The sequence below is a fragment of the Suricata suricatta genome, chromosome 8 (genome assembly GCF_006229205.1).
Source record: "Suricata suricatta isolate VVHF042 chromosome 8, meerkat_22Aug2017_6uvM2_HiC, whole genome shotgun sequence".
In the NCBI taxonomy this organism is placed as follows: Eukaryota; Metazoa; Chordata; class Mammalia; order Carnivora; family Herpestidae; genus Suricata; species Suricata suricatta.
The window spans coordinates 20,037,745-20,055,976 of record NC_043707.1 but is presented as its reverse complement, the minus strand read 5'-3'; the positions used below and the strand labels follow the sequence as shown (position 1 = coordinate 20,055,976).

General features: G+C 57.2%; 1 protein-coding gene across 1 annotated transcript in view; it reads right to left on the bottom strand.

The window, feature by feature from the left end:
* Positions 1 to 1,044: 1,044 nt before the first annotated feature.
* IL21R (interleukin 21 receptor) overlaps positions 1,045 to 18,232 on the bottom strand; it is a 32,486-nt gene continuing 15,298 nt past the window's right edge. Inside the window, exons 2-9 of the mRNA XM_029947231.1 lie at positions 14,490 to 14,554; positions 11,398 to 11,500; positions 9,038 to 9,237; positions 6,390 to 6,535; positions 5,452 to 5,629; positions 5,088 to 5,181; positions 3,975 to 4,056; positions 1,045 to 2,538 (exon numbers count right to left, since the gene is read on the bottom strand). Coding sequence (XP_029803091.1) covers positions 1,780 to 2,538; positions 3,975 to 4,056; positions 5,088 to 5,181; positions 5,452 to 5,629; positions 6,390 to 6,535; positions 9,038 to 9,237; positions 11,398 to 11,500; positions 14,490 to 14,538 — 1,611 coding nt within the window. The 5' untranslated portion in view covers positions 14,539 to 14,554 and the 3' untranslated portion in view covers positions 1,045 to 1,779. The remainder of the gene's footprint in view (positions 2,539 to 3,974; positions 4,057 to 5,087; positions 5,182 to 5,451; positions 5,630 to 6,389; positions 6,536 to 9,037; positions 9,238 to 11,397; positions 11,501 to 14,489; positions 14,555 to 18,232) is intronic.

Genomic DNA, 18,232 nt, shown 5'->3' with positions numbered 1-18,232 from the left:
GAGTCACAGTGAGGCTTTCAGCAGGACGGACGGACTTCTACAGACTTGTAGGTCAGGTTCAGCCAAAAGGAGAGACAAACCAGAGCTCTCCCCTTTAGAAAATGTCACCCTGCGGCTGGCCTCTGGGGGGAACGACAGGACGGGGTCAGACACTTCGGGGCAGGAGTGGGGATGCCTCCAGGGCTCTGAGAGCAGGCCGGATGAACCCCACTCTCTGCCTCCTTAACCCTGCTTGGCAATCTTGAAAAAGCCATCTCTAGGGAGATCCTGGGTGGCTCAGTCGGTTAAGCGTCCGACTTCAGCTCAGGTCATGATCTTCCGGTTCGTGGGTTTGAGCCCCGCGTCGGGCTCTGTGCTGACAGCTCAGAACCTAGGGCCTGCTTCATATTCTATGTCTCCCTTTCTCTCTGCCCCTCCCCTGTTCACTGGCTGTCTCTCTCTCTCTCAAATATAAACATCTTTTTTTAATTAAAGAAAAAAAAGAAAGAGCCATCTTTAAAGGGGAGCCCCCTTACTGGAGAAACCATCTATGTTCCTGTATTTTGTGTTATTGTTAAAGTAGGAGGTGACTGATCCCGAGCGCCTGTTCGCAGCTCATGTTCAGTAAGGTGCCTTCCAACGTGGCTAAGAGGTATTTTCTTAGCTTCCTAATTCACATTCGAACAGGATCGCTGATAAATCATCAGCCAGAGCTCGACTTCCCTCCATTCCCTGGGGGATGAGTAAATAAGATGCCAGGGGAACGGAAGGCTTGGTCAACGCTGCCAACCCCCGCCCGCCCCTCCCCTGGAGGTCGCCTGTGTAACCCAGAACCCGCGTGGGGTCTAGGCCGCACTTAGGCCCCATGAATATTTTTGGGGTGCATTGAGGGAATAAGTAGGCAGCTAGAGCCAGAAACAGAGATCTTGGCAGCTGGGGACTGTTTCTGAGGGTCGGGCTGATAAACCTGGAAACCACCCCGCGTGGCCCTCGGGCGGTGGGACAGCCCACAGGCTGCCGCTGCCGCTCCACCCACCCACCTCCAGCACGAGCCTCACTCCGGGCTGCGGAAGGAAGGAAGCTAAGTTTATTGAGGGTCTGGCCTGCCACATCCCGTACACGGGGCGCCCTCACCCATCTCTCCCCAGGGTGGGCCATGCCCCCCACACCCTTGTCCAGACAGAAAAGTCCAGCCCAGAGGGCGGAAGCAGCCGGCCCAAGGCGGCACAGCCCAGAGGCATCGCAGGTGGGGAGCAGACCCGGGTTCGCGCCTATCCCCCCACAACTTTCCCACACGTAGGGCCACAGCGGGCTCACTCCATCCCCTCCCCGTCCCCCTGAAAAGTGAAAAGGGGCACACTGGACTTCTTGTGGCTCCTGGAGGCGGGATCTGGAGGCTGGGATGCGGGTGTCACAGGCAGCGTGGCCGAGTCCCCACAGAGCTGTGAGCAGCCCTGGACCAGCCTCTCGGCACATGACCCGGGGCCACCCCATGTGTCTGGCCAAGAGGGAGGCTGCCATCCTGTGCGCGCAGCCACAGACATATATATGTCCTTCTCTTGTCCGTGCACACAGGGACCTCCCATGGGCACAGACACGTGTGGCCTTGGGCCTATGGCTCCACCACGGGCACGTCGCATGTCCACACCAGTGCGTGCCTGGGTCACACAGGCACACTGTAAGCAGCAGGCTCCGAGCCCCATCAGGAGAACTGAAGGTCGCAGGCCCCTTCGCCCTCCGGCCCAGGTGGCCGCAGCTCTGGCTCAGGACTGAGTGGCTCTGGATGGCCAGTCGGCCCCACTAGCTGGCTGGGGGCCCTGCTGCCTCAGGTGGGGGGGTCACGACCACCCACTGGCGGAGGTAGCTCCTGGGGGGCCCTTCGTCCCTGGAGCTGGTGAAGTCACACTCCACGGGGCTCCCGCAGTCAGAGCCCGCAAAGCCGCTGTCGAAAGTGTCCATGTCCAGGCCGGCCGGGGGGGAGCCTGCCTCGCTGTCAGACCCCCCTCGGGGCGGCCCGCCGCTCCAGCGTGGCCCCGGGGTCCACCCTGCCTCCTCGGGGAGGGGCAGCTTTAGCCTGTTGAGCTGGCTGCCCAGAGGGCCTCCTGGCCCGGCGTGGCCACCGGAGGAGACGCAGCCACAGGACAGGACTGTGGTCCCCGTGTCCAAGAGCGGGTCCTCGGTGCTCGGGCTGGCCTCCAGACCGGCGTCCAAGTTCAGGGCTGGATAGCCATCATCTCCACAGGTGCAGGGCCACGGCCCCTCGGTATCCGCCACAATCACTGTGTCGATGGACAAGAGGCCGTACGGCCGGTCCCTCTCCGGGCTGTAGGCCAGGCCGCCAAAACTGCTGGGGATGCAGTGGGCTGGGCCCCAGAATCCCGGCCCGAGCAGCCCGTCCGCCTCCACCAGGTCCGTGGGCTCCGGCAGCTCCGTGGGCTGCGGCCCCTTGCTGGCCCTCTGCGGCGGGCAGTGGGCATGCGTCTCCAGGGATGAGAGCGCCTCTGGGCTCCAGGGTACCAGCTCCAAGCTGGACGCAGTGAAGGGTGTGCCTACCCATTTCTGTCCAGGAGAAAAGGGCACAATCAGGACAGGACACGGGCGAGGAGTGTATGAACAGACGGACACAGAGACGAGACAGAGGCACTAGTAGATAAAGAGAGTGACAGCTAGCGCCACGGTGTGCCCCATTCAGACACACCCCTCACCGCTCTCCTTTCTTCCCCGGGCCTCAGTCTCCCCACCTGCAGTAGCCTCTCAAACAACTTGGTGCTCAAGGGCCAAGATTCCTGAGGGGGGCGGGGCATGGGGGCAGAAGGGCCTGAGACAGAGCCGTGACCTGGTCCCCTGGTTCATTTCCTCCAGGACAGTTCTTGAAAATGAGCGTTTTCTTGTTGGCATCCCCATGAGTGTGGACACTTCGGGCAGAAGCCTCACTTCTGGTCACAGCTGTGTCCCTAGAGGCTCACACAGTGCCTTGCACACATGCATGTTTATTAACTAAAGGAACTCCAGGGACAAGCCACTTGGAAAGGCCTCTGTGTGCTTCGCAGGTGAGGGATGTGGGGCAATGGTGGACCGAGGCAGCGGCCCCCAAGCTTTGAGAGTCCATCCACCTGCGCTGGCAGGCCAGGGGACCCCTCATGACACAGGAGTCCCCATCCAATGGGGGCAGTGAAAATCCTTGAGAAACCAGGACCTCCCAGTTTGGGGACCCACTGCCTCAGAAAACTCATCTTAGGACCCGGATGAGGCCGCCATGACTGATTTGAAATTACTCGTCAGCTGGGTGGCGTGGCCTTTCTGTGCCTCAGTTTTCTCATCTGCAATATGGACCTGCCCATAGCACCCACTCCCCGGGGTCTGCCGCTCCTGGGTATCGGTGCCGTGTGCAGACAGGGGTGCTGTGTGAGCTTCGGGGCAGGGGTGGAGGAGGAAGCAAAGCCTCTCTCCCCCGTGGGGGTGGGAGTCCGGGCCTCTCCCCTGCCTCACCAAGCCGTCTCCCCACCCTGAGCCTCAGACGGAAGGGGCAGAGGGCAGAGAGTGCCCAGGGCAGTGCCAGCAGGGCCTCAGCAACTGCTCTGGTCCACATTTCCTGCCATCCAGGCTCAGACGGAGGTGGCAGGTGCCCACCCCCGACCAGTCACCACATCCTCCCTGCGGCGGGCCCTCCTACGCTGGTGGGTGTGGAGCGGTAAATGGGCACAGAGCCCCGTGGGTGCCGGCGGGGGATGGGTGGTTGGGGCTCAGCAGGGGACCTGTGTGGTTTGCAGGTGGGGCCAGACGCTCCCTGAACCCACTCCCTGTATCCAGGGCTCCTTGACGGAAGACCAGGAGGCCAGGGTGCGGCTCGAGGGACCCCCTTGCTCACCCCCCACCCGCAATCGACCGTGCTCCTTGGTGGGGAAATGCCGCCGCCGGAATTGTTTCCCGCACACCTGGCAAGCGGGTACAAGTAAGCTTCCGGAGGGGCGTGGCTTCCCGGGCCTCGCGCTCACCTTGAAGTCTCCGCTGTGGCTCACGTAAAGGGGCTTGAAGAACTGCTCTGGGCTGGGCACCTGCACCCACTCCTTACACAGCCTGGGAGGGAGAGACGAGGTGAGTCCCCAGCACCCCCCCCAGAAGGCAGCCTGGCCCCCGGCTCAAGTGCTCCCCAACTGTGTCTTGCAGGAGACTCAGCCCCTCCCGGAACATGCCCCGGCACCCGCCTTCCAGTCCTCTCCCCCTGGGCCTCAGTTTCCACATCTGTAAGTCTCGTGAAGGGGCCCAGAGCTTAAGTGCTTGGTTGTCTCTTCTCTGCTGGGCAATCGCTGCCCTGTCTGAGCCTCGACTTCCTCCTCTGCCACCAGGGATGCCACAGGGGTGTGCGGAGGCCCCGTGGGTGTCCCCGCAGCGCCCCCCCCCACAGCAAGAGAGTGCTCCCTGCTGTCCACGGTTACTCATGTGGCTCGCTCTCCCCCTCCAGCTCCCTGCCTCTGGATGAAGATGAACAAACTGAACCGGGTGTGCGGATCCCCTGTCCAGGGCTCAGCACCGCCGCGGCTGCACTTCCTGCCTCTGGCAGCAGCCCTCGTGAAGGTCAAGGGCGTCTAGGTTTTAGTGTTAACCCGTGGCAACCTTCCGCAGAAACTCAGCATATCAACGATGAAAGAAAGCAAAAGCTGTGGTTGGAGCAGAAGGGACGGGAGGGGGTATCACCCCCACCTGCAGCCCCACGTGCCCCCTCCCCCCACCCGACTCAAAGCTTCAAATTCACCAGACAAGATCATAGCCTCCGTCCCTGTCATGAGCAACAGGCTCAAACTCCACCTCCTCTATTTCCGAGCTGTGCGGCCTTGGCCAAGTTCTTGGCCAGTTCTGGGCGTCCTTGATTTCTCCACTTGTCCAGTGAGGGTCATCGCCAAGGACCCAGCTCAGAGGGTTGCTGTGCAGGGGGAGGGGGCACTCCCGGCTGCACGGTGCATGGTGCCCGATAAACGGGAGCCGCTTATCACCGTCATTGTCATCATCACTGTCGCAATGACAGGCTGTGTCCCGGAGCCCTGGGCAGTCCTAGAAAGCCGGGGGGCCAGGCTGAACCCCTCCTTCCCTCCCTGAGTCCCTGGCCTCACCTCCAAGGCAGGTCAATCTTCAGGCCTAAGAAGACTATGACTATGATGACGGGGAAGATATACAGCAGGTGAATGTGGCCGCCTCCCTTTAGCTCTAGGAAGGAAGCAGACACTGGGTAAAACGGAGCCAACCTCTACTGGAGGGCACAGGGGGTGTGTCCACGGGTCTGGGGGTCTGTGGGGGGCGTTGGGAGGCTGCCGGTGCCTTGAAGGGTGATGGGCTGGGTGCCGGCCCCCACCCCTGCCCCAGACAAGGGCCTTCACCTCTCTGAGCCTCCGTGGTCTCATCTGCAAAAAGGGGACAGTAATGCCCACTGCGCGGAGTTCTTAGGAGCCCCCAGTGCCTCCCAGGAGTCATACCTACCTTCTGGCGGGGTGCGAAAGGTGACTGGGTCACTCCACTCGCTCCACGTCCCCTGGAAGGAAGAACCGGGCTGCGGCCCTGAGCGCACCTGGAACTCATAGTCCGTGTTGAGGCGGAACTCCAAGGGAAGGAGAGAGACGCTTCTGGAGTCCACCGAGATCCGCTTTCTCTGTGGACTCTGCCGGCGCAGGGAGAGGATGCGCCGGGTCAGCCCAGGCCAGCCCCCTACTTCTACAGCACAAGCACCCTCTACTAGCTGCCACAAAAGGGGCCAAGTCCCTCCTGCAGAGTCCCCGGGGCCCGACAAGGACCGGACTTGGTTTGAGTCCCGCCCACTGCAGGGGCACTGCCTACACCTCGCATTTCATGCCCGCCTTGCTCGGTTCCTCTGTGACCCGGCTCTCCTGGCAGGGGCCCCCGCCGCAGGGTACGCCCCTCCTGGGAATCCTAAGCCAGCAGCTTTCCGGACAGCGGGCACTCGGGGGATTCTGGACGCCTTCCACTGGGACACCCCAGACAGCCACATGTCTGGAGCACTTTGACTGGAGCCCCCTGAAGGACGGATGATTCTAGAAGTCTTCGACCATGACTGTTCTGAAGAGAGGGGGACTTTGCAACACTCTGAACTCTGACCAAGGTGGCCTCCAGAAGCCTTCAGCTTGGAGCCAGTGGTCCCTCTAGCACTGGACTTTCTTGGTTATTGAAACTTCTGGAGCTTTTCAACTGTGGCCATTCTAAGCCACGAGGGAAGGTTCCAGGTGGCGTCCATTTCTGAAACTTCCTTTCCTGGGACTAGGCTCAAGGTGGAGACTGAGGAAATGTCAGCCCCTTCCTCTCTGGCCCACTGCCTCTAGGAGCCCCCTCCCCACCACCGGCAACCGGGCTGCTCTGCCCTCCCCTCCCTTCCCCTCCGTCCCCCCATTCTCCATGAGCCTCACCAGAGCCCAGGGGTCTCCCTGCTTCCGGTACCGCAGTTCATGTTGCAGCTTGCCCTTCAGCGGGTAGGAGTCGTGACTGGAGTCCCAGGAGACGTTATAATGTTCCGAGAAGGTCACGGTCACGTTGAAAGGGGGGGACGGCTTGACTGAGAGGAAAAAGCCAGAAAGATAAGAAGGGGTGAGACTGGGCAGCAGCTGAGGACGATGTGGTGGGGGAAGAAGGTCCCCGAGCTGGCTGGGTGATGCCGAGGTCGGGATCCGTGTCCCCACACCTTCCCCTCCGCCCCGAACCCAAGTGACTCTGGGGAAGCAGTCCCTGTCTCTGGGCCTCAGTTTGTTCATCCGGGAAATGGGAGGTTTAGATTAGCCTGGGGTAGCAGCCACAGGGGCAGGAGGGTAACAAGTGGGCGAAGCCCGTCTGGGGACTGAGGCCACGTAAAGGGCTCTCGCAGTGTAAAAGGGGGAATCCCAGATGCAGGAGGCTCTCACAAACACTGAAGGAGCCACTAATCCAAAACCCTGCTAAGCAACGTGTTAGCCAGGGACACCCGTGCCCCATTTCTGACGTCATTTTCTCTCCATTCCAGCTTCCCGGAGAAGCCGAAAGATTCTTGATTAGCATCAATGCTAAAGAGCCTTCATTAGTATTAATTAATGCTAATGAGCCATCATTAATATTAATTAATGCTGAGGACAAAAGCCATCCCTTCCAACGGGGCTGTCTACACAGCACTTTGATCCTCCCCAGTGGCCATGAGTTTGGTGTGACTGCTCCCCCAGACTTCTGGACCGGTATAGGAGCAGGCGCCTGAGTCACCCCACCCCCACACCCGGATGTCCCTCCCCCGCAGGCGAAGATCAAAGCCAGACATCCTGTTCTGCTCCATCCCAAACTTGTTGCCTGAACTTGAGCCTTCATTTCCTCTCTCATAAGAGGGCACCAGCCCTCCTCTTTCATGGCATGAAAGTTCTCAGGGACCAAACTAAGCAGCAGAAGGAGGTCCCTTCCGGGGGAACCGAGTGACAAGTGTAAGACAGAAATCGGCAGGCTCCCGCCCCCGCCCTGTCTTCTTCTTCTTCCCCTTTATGTGCCAGCATCTGACATCCTCTACACTTCCCTGCGGTGATCTGCTCACCATCCACTTAGATCCGGGATCTAAGTGCACTGGGCAGAGGGTTCTCTCTCCTGGGACAATGTCATGCCCACCACCCCCAGGAAGGATGCGCCCTCAAGAAATGTTTGTACATCAACAAATGAAACTTCCAGGGGTTGCAGAAAGTGAGCATAAAGCTGCCTACCCTCGACATCGGGTGGGTGAAGGCACACATTCCCGGAGGCTCTAAGGACTTTGCTGTTTGGGTGAAAGCCCCTTTGGACAGACCCATTCTTGAGCCCTCTATGGCTTCCTGGCTGGGCGCAGGCTTGGGTCTCAGCTGCCCAGGGTGGCCCCGCTGGGGTGGTGTGGACCAAGTCAGGGAGGAGCTCAGAAGTTTGTGGAACCCGGAGTCGAGGAAGAGGGTTGCTCGGCCCAGGGAGGTAGTGTCCGGAGGAGGAAGGGGCGGGGACCCTGCCACCCACCAGATGGGGCTCAGGCGGGGCTCACACCTGCAGGCAGGGAGGCCGGGGCAAGGACAGAGGTAACTTGGAGCGCAAAGCAGCTCCGTCTCCACCCTGCACTCTGCTCTCCCGGCCCCGCTCAGAGGCAGGAGGTGGGCCCTGCTCCGTGGGCTGGCCACGCTGAGCTCCAAAGGGCCGAATGAGCACGCGCATGCACGTATGTGCGTGTGTGAACACACGTGTGCACGCATGTGCACGCGTCTGAGATGGAAGGTGACCATCTCTGTCTGTGCTGTCTCGTCCAGGAGTTGGTAGGACATCTGTGCATGTGAGGGTGTGCTTATGAGTGTGTGTGTGTATACAAGTCTGGGTGTGTCTGGATACGGCTTTGCTCACATTCTCTGTGTGCAAAGTGGTGCAAACCTGGCCCCCCAGAGTGTGAATGGCGGGTGGCCTCCTGTCTTCTTGCCTCACCGCTGGGAATCTGGGGACACGAGCCCCCACACCATGCCCCTTGTGGCGGCCTGTCTGCGTGACTCTGGGCACCGGGCTCTCACTGGTTCCCTGGACACTCCACTTTGGGCAGACACACACACACAGCTGCTTCCTATGCCTTTCCCCCCTTCCCCCCAGGTCTGGACCCATCGAAATGACTGCTCCCACCAGCCATCTGGGCCCCCTCCTGTCCTCCAGTGTGGACGAAAATTCTGGGACTAATACACTCAGGAGTTCTCCGGGAAGGTTTTCTCTTGTGACACGGTCTTCCCCACTTGCCTCATGGTGGGGGCAGAGTCCCAGACAGGGCCCTCATTCTACAAAGAGTGAACGAGTCCAAGGTCACCTACGAGCCGGTCCGGGGCCCCCGTCCAGCCCCGTTTCATGCCTCTGCTTTCTGTCTTTGGTTAAGGCCCAAACCTAGCCATCAACCAACACACCCTGGTCGTGCGTCTGCAGACAAACTCTGAGGACAGTAAGAACACAGGACATAGAACATAGGTCAGCTTGGATGAGGGGGGAGAGCCAGCCCCAGGGGCAGGGGGCCCTGCCCCAACCTGGGCTCCACTGGGCTCTGGGCCCAAGGGATACTCACTGCTCTTGGCCAGGACAAAGCTGCCACACTCCTGGGAGTAATTGCCAGATGGATCGGTCATGTTGACACTGAAAATGTCATCGGCCATGAAGTGGAACACGTCCATGTGACACGTGTACTCTGTGTGCGTGGCGTTGTGCGTGGACCAGCGGAGGCTGCAGGAGGTGACCTCGTCCACGAGTTCTCCGTATAGGTCTTGCCTTCAAGGACAGAGCAGCCAGTCATGGCTGGAAGCCAGGGCATAGGGCCAGGGTGGAGGCCCAGGATCTTGGGGCTGGGAGGGATTGGAGGTAAGGCTGGGGGTCACCTGGTCCACCAACACTTCCCCAGGGAAGGTATTCCTCCCCGGCAGCATCCCTGATGGGTTGTGTCCAGGCTTGGCTTGCATGCCTCCAAGGAACCAGGAACTCACCACCTCACACAGGGCAGGAACTCTCAACTTGCCAAGACTGGGCCTAAATCTGTCCTTGTCAATTCCACCCACTGGATCACTGAGAGAAGGACCAGATGAACCTCACCCCCCTGCTCTGAGTGAAATTCCAGAAAGGCTGTGGAGTATGGGGCTGGGAGGGGGGCTGCTCTAGCCTTTTAACTCCCACTGGGCAATAAATGATGGGTTTTGAGGTGTGTATAGAAGCCCACCAGATATTTATTTCCCTACCTACACCTTCGGGCTCTGAACATGACCACCCTTCAGGGCCACTATGGATGTGAACTCTGTTCTTGGCTAAAATTTCTTAGTATAGAACTTTCTGCTCAATCAATGCAAGACTCTTCTTGCCCGAGAACATGGGGGAACTTTAAGAACCCCCATCACCCCCAGGGCTAAGACCCTTCAGTGACTTCTCACCACCCATATGGTGAAATCTGGCCTTTGCCTATATCTCACTTTCTTTGCCCGTCATTCTCCCTCACGCGGACTCACTTTCGTCCGGACACACTGACTTCCTCACTCTTCCTCCAACCACCAGCCGTCCTTCCCTCCGGGCCTCTTCCTAGAATGCTCTCTCCCCAGCTCGCCAGCTGCTTCCTCATCCAGAGCAGCCTGTCCTGACCACCTGTCCCCACATCACCCGCTCTGTGCAGCAGCCCGAGGGCTGTTTGTGTGATTGCCATCTGTCTCCCCAGACACCCCCCACTGCAAAACTTTGGGGACCTCACTGGTTGTGGGCTCTGCTGGGCCCCCGGGGCCTAACAGGAGCTCAGTAATGTGCTCTGAACGAATGCATGAACCCATGAATAATTGAATCCGTGATGACAGCGGAAAGCCAGGGATTCTAGATCCGGAGCAAAGGATGGACAGAGACCCTCTCCCGGAGCAAGCTCTGCCCTCTGAGCTGTGTCCGCCACTAGGACCCAAGCGCTGGGCTTCCCTGTTGTCTCCGTATTTATTACCACAAGACCCCTGCAAAGTCAGGTGAGCCAGAATCCAGCCCCACTCCTGCCCTGGACGTCTGCCAAGGCTCCTCACCCCCCACCATCCCCCCTCCACCTTTTCCCTACGGGGTGACATCTGACCAGCCAGGGCTGCCTTCAGCAAGAACACTGTTACATCATTTAACCCCTTGCCCTTGACGACTTCTCTTGGTAATTTTCCACCCACTGACCCCTGCCCCTGCTCTTTGGCTCTAAATCCCCACTTGTCCTTGCATTTGGGGTTGAGCCCAATCTCTGCCCCACCCCTGCAAAACCCCAGGGAGCAGCCCCTGCACCTACAGTCCTGGTCCCGACATTCTTAAACGGGGGTCATGAATAAGGTTTTCTTCAATAATTCGGACTGGTAGGGGCCCGCGGTAGCTGCCTGTGTCTCAAGCCCAGCTCCACCGTTCGCTGGCTGTGTGACCCTGGGCAAGTTGCATGACCTCTCTGAACCACAGTGTTGTCATGTGTAGAACGGAGTAATCATAGTGAGGATTGGAAGTGATCGTTCCCATGAAGCACACAGCAGGGTGCCTGGGAGGCACTAAGTGCTCAAAAAAAAAAAATCATGTAGGAGTCTGGTCATCCGTGGGTCTCAAAATTACCGTTGGGCTTGTGTGGGCTGGAGAGTCTGGCCTTTGGACAGAACTGCCCTGTTTCCCCCTCAGGCGCATGCTCTGAGGCCCGCGAGCCCGGTGCGGCCATCCGGGAGACGGGCCGAGATCCTCAGCTCACAGACTCTCTTGGGGCAAAACCACATGCTGCCGGCGACACTGCTGACGTGACCCTCGGGAAGCGGCGGCTGTTATTTAATTGTTAAACCACGTGCCCGGCCCATCGTGGGTCCAGCTTGGCCTGTGGCCTCCCGCGGTTCCGCTGCACCGCAGCCCCCCAGATGTCCTGAGCAGCACCCCCAGGGCGGGCGGGCCCCGGCCACTTACCAGGTGAGGGTGAGTGTGCCCAGGGGGAGGGTCCATGTCCCCAAGGTGCAGGTGACTGTCTTGAAGTAATCGGTGTAGCAGACGAGGTCTAGGCAACCCCAAGCTGGAAGGTTAGGGAGAGAGAGATCGTGGTGAGGGGCTGGCCGGAGGGCGAGTGGAGCCTCCCTCCTTCACCCCCTCAAGGGCTGGAGGCCCCAGCGTTAGGACAAACATGGCAACCCAGGCCACTAAGATGTGGGCTTGGGGAAGGGGGTCCCAGCCACCTAGGAATTCCTCATGTGACCCCCGAGGTGCAAGGCTGGCTGTGGAGACGGACACTCTGGGTGTGAAATGTAACAACCTAAGTGGGCCCCCCTCTTCGGCCCTCTTCTCTCTGAACCCCATGTCCAGCCATCAGCTCTGTGTCCCTCCTGGCCAGTCTCCCTCTCGGGGTGTGTCCTGAACTTCCCAGACACAGGGATGAATCTGCAGGTTCTGCGAGAGGTCGTAGACGTGGGAGGTCACTGGGAACACAGCTGGAAAATGCCCCCCGAACAAGGAAGAGCCCTTTGCTTCACAGTGGCTGCTACAGAACAGGCCGGGGACCCCCATGGGGCCAGAGGGGCGTTGAAGGAGTAAGAAAACATCCCCAAACCAAGAAGCCTTCAGGGGCACCTGGGGGGTGCCGACTTTGGCTCAGGTCATGATCTCGTGGTCCCTAAGTTCAAGCCCCACGTCTGGCTCTGTGCTGACAGCTCAGAGCCTGGAGCCTGCTTGTATTCTGTGTTTCCCTCTCTCTGCCCCTCCCCTGCTCATGCCCTGTCTCTCTCTCTCTCTCAAAAATGAATAAATGTTTTAAAAAATGTTTTTAAGCAATAAATTATATTTAAAAAATTAAAAACGAAAACAATTAAAAATCTAAAAAATTAAAAACAAAAAACAAGAAGTAGAAGACTTCAAATACTTTTGCCAAAATGTATTCTCCCTCTGGCCAAACCCCCACCACCGCCAAGGGACACAGACCATTTTGTTGGGAGATTCTATGCTCCCCAACACCCAATGCAAATTGCTCCCCTTGATTTGAAAAGCGTAAGTGCAATTGTAGCCTAAATTCACCTACGTGACTGACAACATTTAATAAGTCTCAGCTCAGCTTTCTTTCGTAAGTTCAAGTGCCGACAGTACGATTTCCTCCACCCCCAACCCCTCAACTATTTACCAGAAATGTGTTCCCCTTTTTAAGTGGATTCATTCTTAGTGGCTTTTTTCTTATTTTTCCTTCACTACTGAAGACCCAGGGGGGTGGCGGCACCTTCCCTTCCTGGGCCTCGCTTTATGTCAGAAGCAATGTAGGGCCAAGGAGACTGTTGCCAGGAAATCCTTCCTGACACCACGGCCATTTTATAGATGAGACTCTGGAGGCTCTGAGCCTACACCACACCTCCCGTCACTCTGGGTCTGGATCTGGGTGGAGGAGATGCTCACCCAGAAAAGGAAAATCTCATCTGCACTACTTTCTGACATCTGCAGACACAGCAGACATTACTAGTTGATCACAACATCACTCTCCCTTCCACCAAAGGAGTCTCATCTGAGCTACCTTCTGACCTCTGCAGACACGGCAGACATCACTAATCGATCACGGCACTCACTCTCTCCCTGGGGTGGAGGGGGAGGAGGGGGAGCCCAGGACCTGCCGGTGGGTGCCCACAGGCCAGCGCAGATACTTGGTGGAGAAAACCTCTTTTCTCTTGACCTTGGCTGTGCCTAAACCTCGGGGCTGCAGAAGTCACAGTGTTGGCCACATTTTCTCCCAGTTTATGTCCTGGTTATTCTCCGTAAGGGTTCCGGAACTTGGAGAGGAGCTGCCATTCCTGGCTAGGCTTGAGGTCACCAAGGGACATAGGGTGTCCCAAACTTGGCATGAAACATCAGGGAGGGGACAGCAGCCACTAAACCGCTGTGGACGTGGCATCGGGGACCCAGTCACCTGGCTGGCAGCCCAGCCCCAGGGCCACCCCTAGCCTGGGGTTATCAAAGACGCAGGAGGCCGTGAGAGGCTGGAAAAGCGGACTGCGACTTGTGACTGCACCAAGTCCCTGTTTGTGAGCTGGGGACGCTGGCCCCTGTGGAGGGCATGGGGGTATGTAGGTGACACCACGCCGGTGCAGACCACGCTGCCTGCATGGGGCGCTGATTCAAGTAAAGCAGCAAAGCAGAGAGGCTAAGCCCACGGGGATGAGGCCAACTTAGGATTCCAGCTGTGCCACTGCTGGGCTGTGTGGCTGAGAGCTGTGGGTTAACCTCTCTGAGCCTTGGTGTCCTCGAGTGAAAACCAGAAGTCCCGCATGGACCGCACAGGGCAGTGAGGGGTGCTGGCGCCGGGGACGCCACAGGGGACGGTTATTTGCACCTACGGGGCCGGGCGCCCTGGCGGGTGACCTAGCATGCAGTGCTGGCCACTCAGAAAAGGAAAATAAAAGAGCCAGACAGCTGTTTCCTGCAGAAGCTATTTGAAGCTCTGGATCTTTCGGTAAAAACCAGAGAGGAATTCAGAGTCAGCAGAGCAGCAGCTGAGGGACCCCTGCTTCCAGTCCAGCCCCCATGTGAGCCTGGAGGCTGCGTCCGCCTCCTCTGGGAAGACTTCCTGGATCTCTCAGCCCTGTTGTGTCCCCAAGCCACACTCCTGCCCTCTCCCAGCCCGGGTCTCTGACTTCTCTCCCTCAGGCTACTCTGGTCTCCCCCGGCCCCAACCCCCGGCCCTAGGGACCATCCATCCCTGCTGAGAATCCTGTGATTGCTGCAAACCATCTCTCAGGAGAGTCATTCCATGAAGGGAAACTGAGGTTAGCCCAAAGGCAGGGCTTCCTTACTCTAAGGATTGAGAGCTGCGGAAAGGAAGGATCAAGTCTCTCATCCCCTCAGTGAGACCCCAGCCGGTGGCCTGGGCCACATGGGGCTCCCACGAACCACTTCCGGCAGACAGAGCTCTGGGGTCGGACGGGGTCAGGTTGAGTAGGGTGACCCACCCCGTGGCTTGTAGCCATTCCCCGGATGCCACGGCCAGCCCACCCCTCCCCCACCCCCACAGACCTTGGGGGGCTGCTACTCACCACCCCGGAGCATGAGGAGGAACAGAGGGGCTGCCCAGCCACGCAGCATGCTGACTCCCGGGATCCTGGAAGAGACGCACAGTGAGAGGGCGGTCTGAGGCCTGGGGACCGAGGGACCCCTCTGGTTCCTTCCCTCCCTTGGAAGACCTGTCTCTGAGATTCTCGGAAAAGCAAGAGTTTGAGGAGCCCATGGACACTCCCAAGGATTCCTGTCCCTCCAAAGTGGCTGATTAACCCCTCGAGCCCCCCTCCCACCATCCTGTTCCCTCACATGGTCCCCAGCAAGAGGTGGGGTTCAAGAGGGAGGAGCTTGCTGCCTTTCTGTCCCTGGAAATTCTGTGCAGGAGATTAAACATGCACATTTTAAAATTTTTATTTACTTTTTTTATTTTGAGAGACAGAGAGAGACAGCGCAAGCAGGGGAGGATCAGAGAGAGAGGCCCAGAATCCAAAGACAGTCTCCAGGCTCTGAGCTAGCTGTCAGCACAAAGCCAGACGCGGGGCTCGAACCCACAGACAGTGAGATCGTGACCTGAGCCGAAGTCGGACGCTTAAGTGACTGAGCCACCCAGGCGCCCCAATATGGGCATTTATCCATCAGAGAGAGAAAGAAGCAGGGAGGCAGGGAGCTAAACTGGTTTGGAAAGTGGCATTTGATAAGCAGGGATGGTGAGTTATTTTTTTCCCATGAAACACCTGCGTGGACGTGAGTTAGCAGGAGAGACTGGCTCCTTAGTGAATAACAGACCCAAGGTTGGCCCGCAGAGGAGCCCCTCCTGGATCCCAGAGATGAGGTTAGCCCGAAAACAGGGCTTCTGCCTGGGGCCCAGAGCCCAGGCTGGTGAGTGCACTAGAAAGCCTGCGGGGAACGGAGGCTGGACCCCCGCGCAGAGGTGACTCCCGACTCCCTGACCTGCAGGAGATGGAGACCCACATGGGCCTGCCCAGGAGAAGCAGACACGGATGCCTTGGGCAGGGGGCCGCCCGCCCACCAGGCTGGCAGTGCCAGGCTCTCGGGGCACTTTGCCCACTGCCTGCCAGCTCTGTGCGTACGGAGGTGCCAGCCAGAGGCCAGGGGGCTCACCTGCTCTGGCCCAGGAGCCCCACCCAGACTGGCCCCCCGGGGTCAGGACTGTAGCTGGAACGGGAGCCTAGAGGGATGAGCCGGCGGGAACCAAGCTTATGTGTGGCTTCTTCCAGACGCCATCCCTGACCCTGCACCCCCACCGCCATCCTGGGTTTCCCCAGACCCTGCTCTGGGCCCACTAAGAGCTCCCCCTGAGTCCCAGAACAAGTCACCAAGTAGGCGGATCACCAGCTGTGTGGTTCCAGGCTGGTCACTTCCCCTCTCTGAGCCCTAGAGAGTCGGTAAAGCCTGCTTCCCGGATTCTTCTGAGAAATCAAAAAAAGCGTTTCGCAGAAAGCCCTGGACATGGCCCCTGACATATAACCGCTCAACACACAGCTGTGACTGATCTAGAATTTAGAGCATTAGAAATCGGGGGACCCCGAACGCTCTAGCCAAGAGGTCCCTGAATTTTTCACTTTCAAAATGCAAGCCATATTTGTACATCATGTGTACTATTATTTAATGTTTTCTATGAATGCGTCACTTAAAAAATCTAACTCCAGCAGGGCGCCTGGGCGGCTCAGTCAGTTCAGCATCCGACTCTCGATATCAGCTCAGGTCATGATCTCATGGTTCAGGGTTTGAGCCCCACATCGGGCTCTGCACCGGCTGCACTGGCAATGTGGAGCCTGCTTGGGATTCTCTCTCTCTCTCTCTCTCTCTCTCTCTCTCTCTCTCTCTCCCCCTCCCTTCTTTGATCTCTCTCTGGCTCTCATAAATAAGTAACAAATAAAAACTTCAGAATTATTTAACTCCAGACTCATCCTAAGCAGTAATTTCCATAGCTGTGTATTTTTTCCTAACCCACCTTAAAATAAATAAATAGCTATTAAAATAAAATAGGGTTGGTCAATGAGCACTGGGTGTTGTATGTAAGAGAAGACTCATCGAATTCTGCAGTGTGTGTTAACTAACTAAAGCTAAAATGAAAAGAAAATAGAATAAAAGAAAATAGAACAAAATAAATCAGGTTGGAACAAAAAAACGTTTAAATCTGCTTCAAGGCCCCCCAATCTTGCCTGGCCCAAGTCCTGTAGGAGCCCTGTTATCACACGCCTCTCCTCACAGGAAGTGGGGTTCATACTGCGCCCCACTGGCATGTCCCTCTCCACAGATGGGCACCTGAGCCAGACCTGGCCAAGACAGCACCCCACCTGCTTGGCCGCTTTGAATGGGTCAGGGATGGAAACCAACCCAAGCAAGGCAAATAAAGACAGTCTGGGGATGTTTCCGAGAACTCTCGTTCAAAGAGGTACTTTTCTGGCCGCCTACTTGAAACTGGTAGTCCTCTCTGTCCCCTCTTGAGGGGACCCTGCCTGACACCTTCTCAAAACCTGCAACATACAAATCCAGAGTCCCCATGGCATTGTTTAGGACCTGGATCCAGCCATACCTGATGTTCACCTCTGGACTTTTCATTTATAGAAGCTAGAGAAAAAAAACACCCTATTTTGCTCAACCATGTTGGATTATGTTTCTGTTACTGGCCACCAAAGATACCTGATCTAGTGGAATAGAGCAAAGGGCCCAGAATTCGAAGCCAGAGTATCTTGGAGCAAATAATAACAGCTGTTTCTTCTCTCTGACCTCGGTTATTATCTCTAAAATGGGGACAATTGTGCCCACTGCACCTGGCAGTTAGGGTCAGTGGAAAACAGATGTGACAGTGCTCTGCGGACTGTAAAGTATGAAACAAGGGTGCGGGGTTCTTGCGATTACCCAGCCTCTGTGGATCACTCACCACCCGCTTAGCACCTGAGGCCCCATCATGCCTCTCTGCCTTTGCAAGAGGCCAACTTTTGTGCTGAGTCTTCTCTTTGAACACCTTTCCCCCTCCTGACCCTCTAAACTCAGTCTTAACGGTCCCCTTGCTCTATCTTTGCATCCATGAAGCCACATTAGAATGTTCCAGAACTCCTGCCACTTACTGCCGTAAAGGTTTGCACCGGCGCTATTATCTACTTGCTAATGAACTTTACCTTGCCTTCCATTTTTGGCTCCAATAAACATGTCCCAAAAGAAAATAAATCCCTGCCATCAACAGGTAACTGGTATGGAGACACTCTGTGTGCCGTGGTGGGTAAGACACAGACTCAGGGCTGGCCTGCCTCTGTTCAAACCCCAGCACCTCCATTTATAGGCGGTGTGACCTCAGGGAAGCTTCCTGGGCCCCGAAGTCCCGTCTGTGAAATGGAGACAATCCTAACCCCGCCCACAGCAGAGGGTCCTTGGGAGAAGAACGTGAGTCCAAACTTGTGCAGCCTTGGGAACTGTGCCCAACACAGTTCTAGATGCTGTTCTGTTTCTTAAACAAAATGGTTGATCAGCTGTAAAACTAAATACAAGGTAAACAAAAGACAGTAACTGAATTTGAGGGAGACGCTGTCTCCTGCTGAAAACTTACAAGTGGGGAAAACCAGTTTGCGTCCATTTAAAAGGAAGATTAAAACCTTTCCTTAAATTCCACCTCTATACTACAATATACTTGAGGTCCATGAGAAAAAGTAGCTACCTTTTATGTAGGAAATGGATGATTAAGTCTTTGGTGTTGTAAAAGCAACTTCATTTAAACATAACCACCCCCACCACCAAAAAAAGAAGAGGAAAAAAAAAA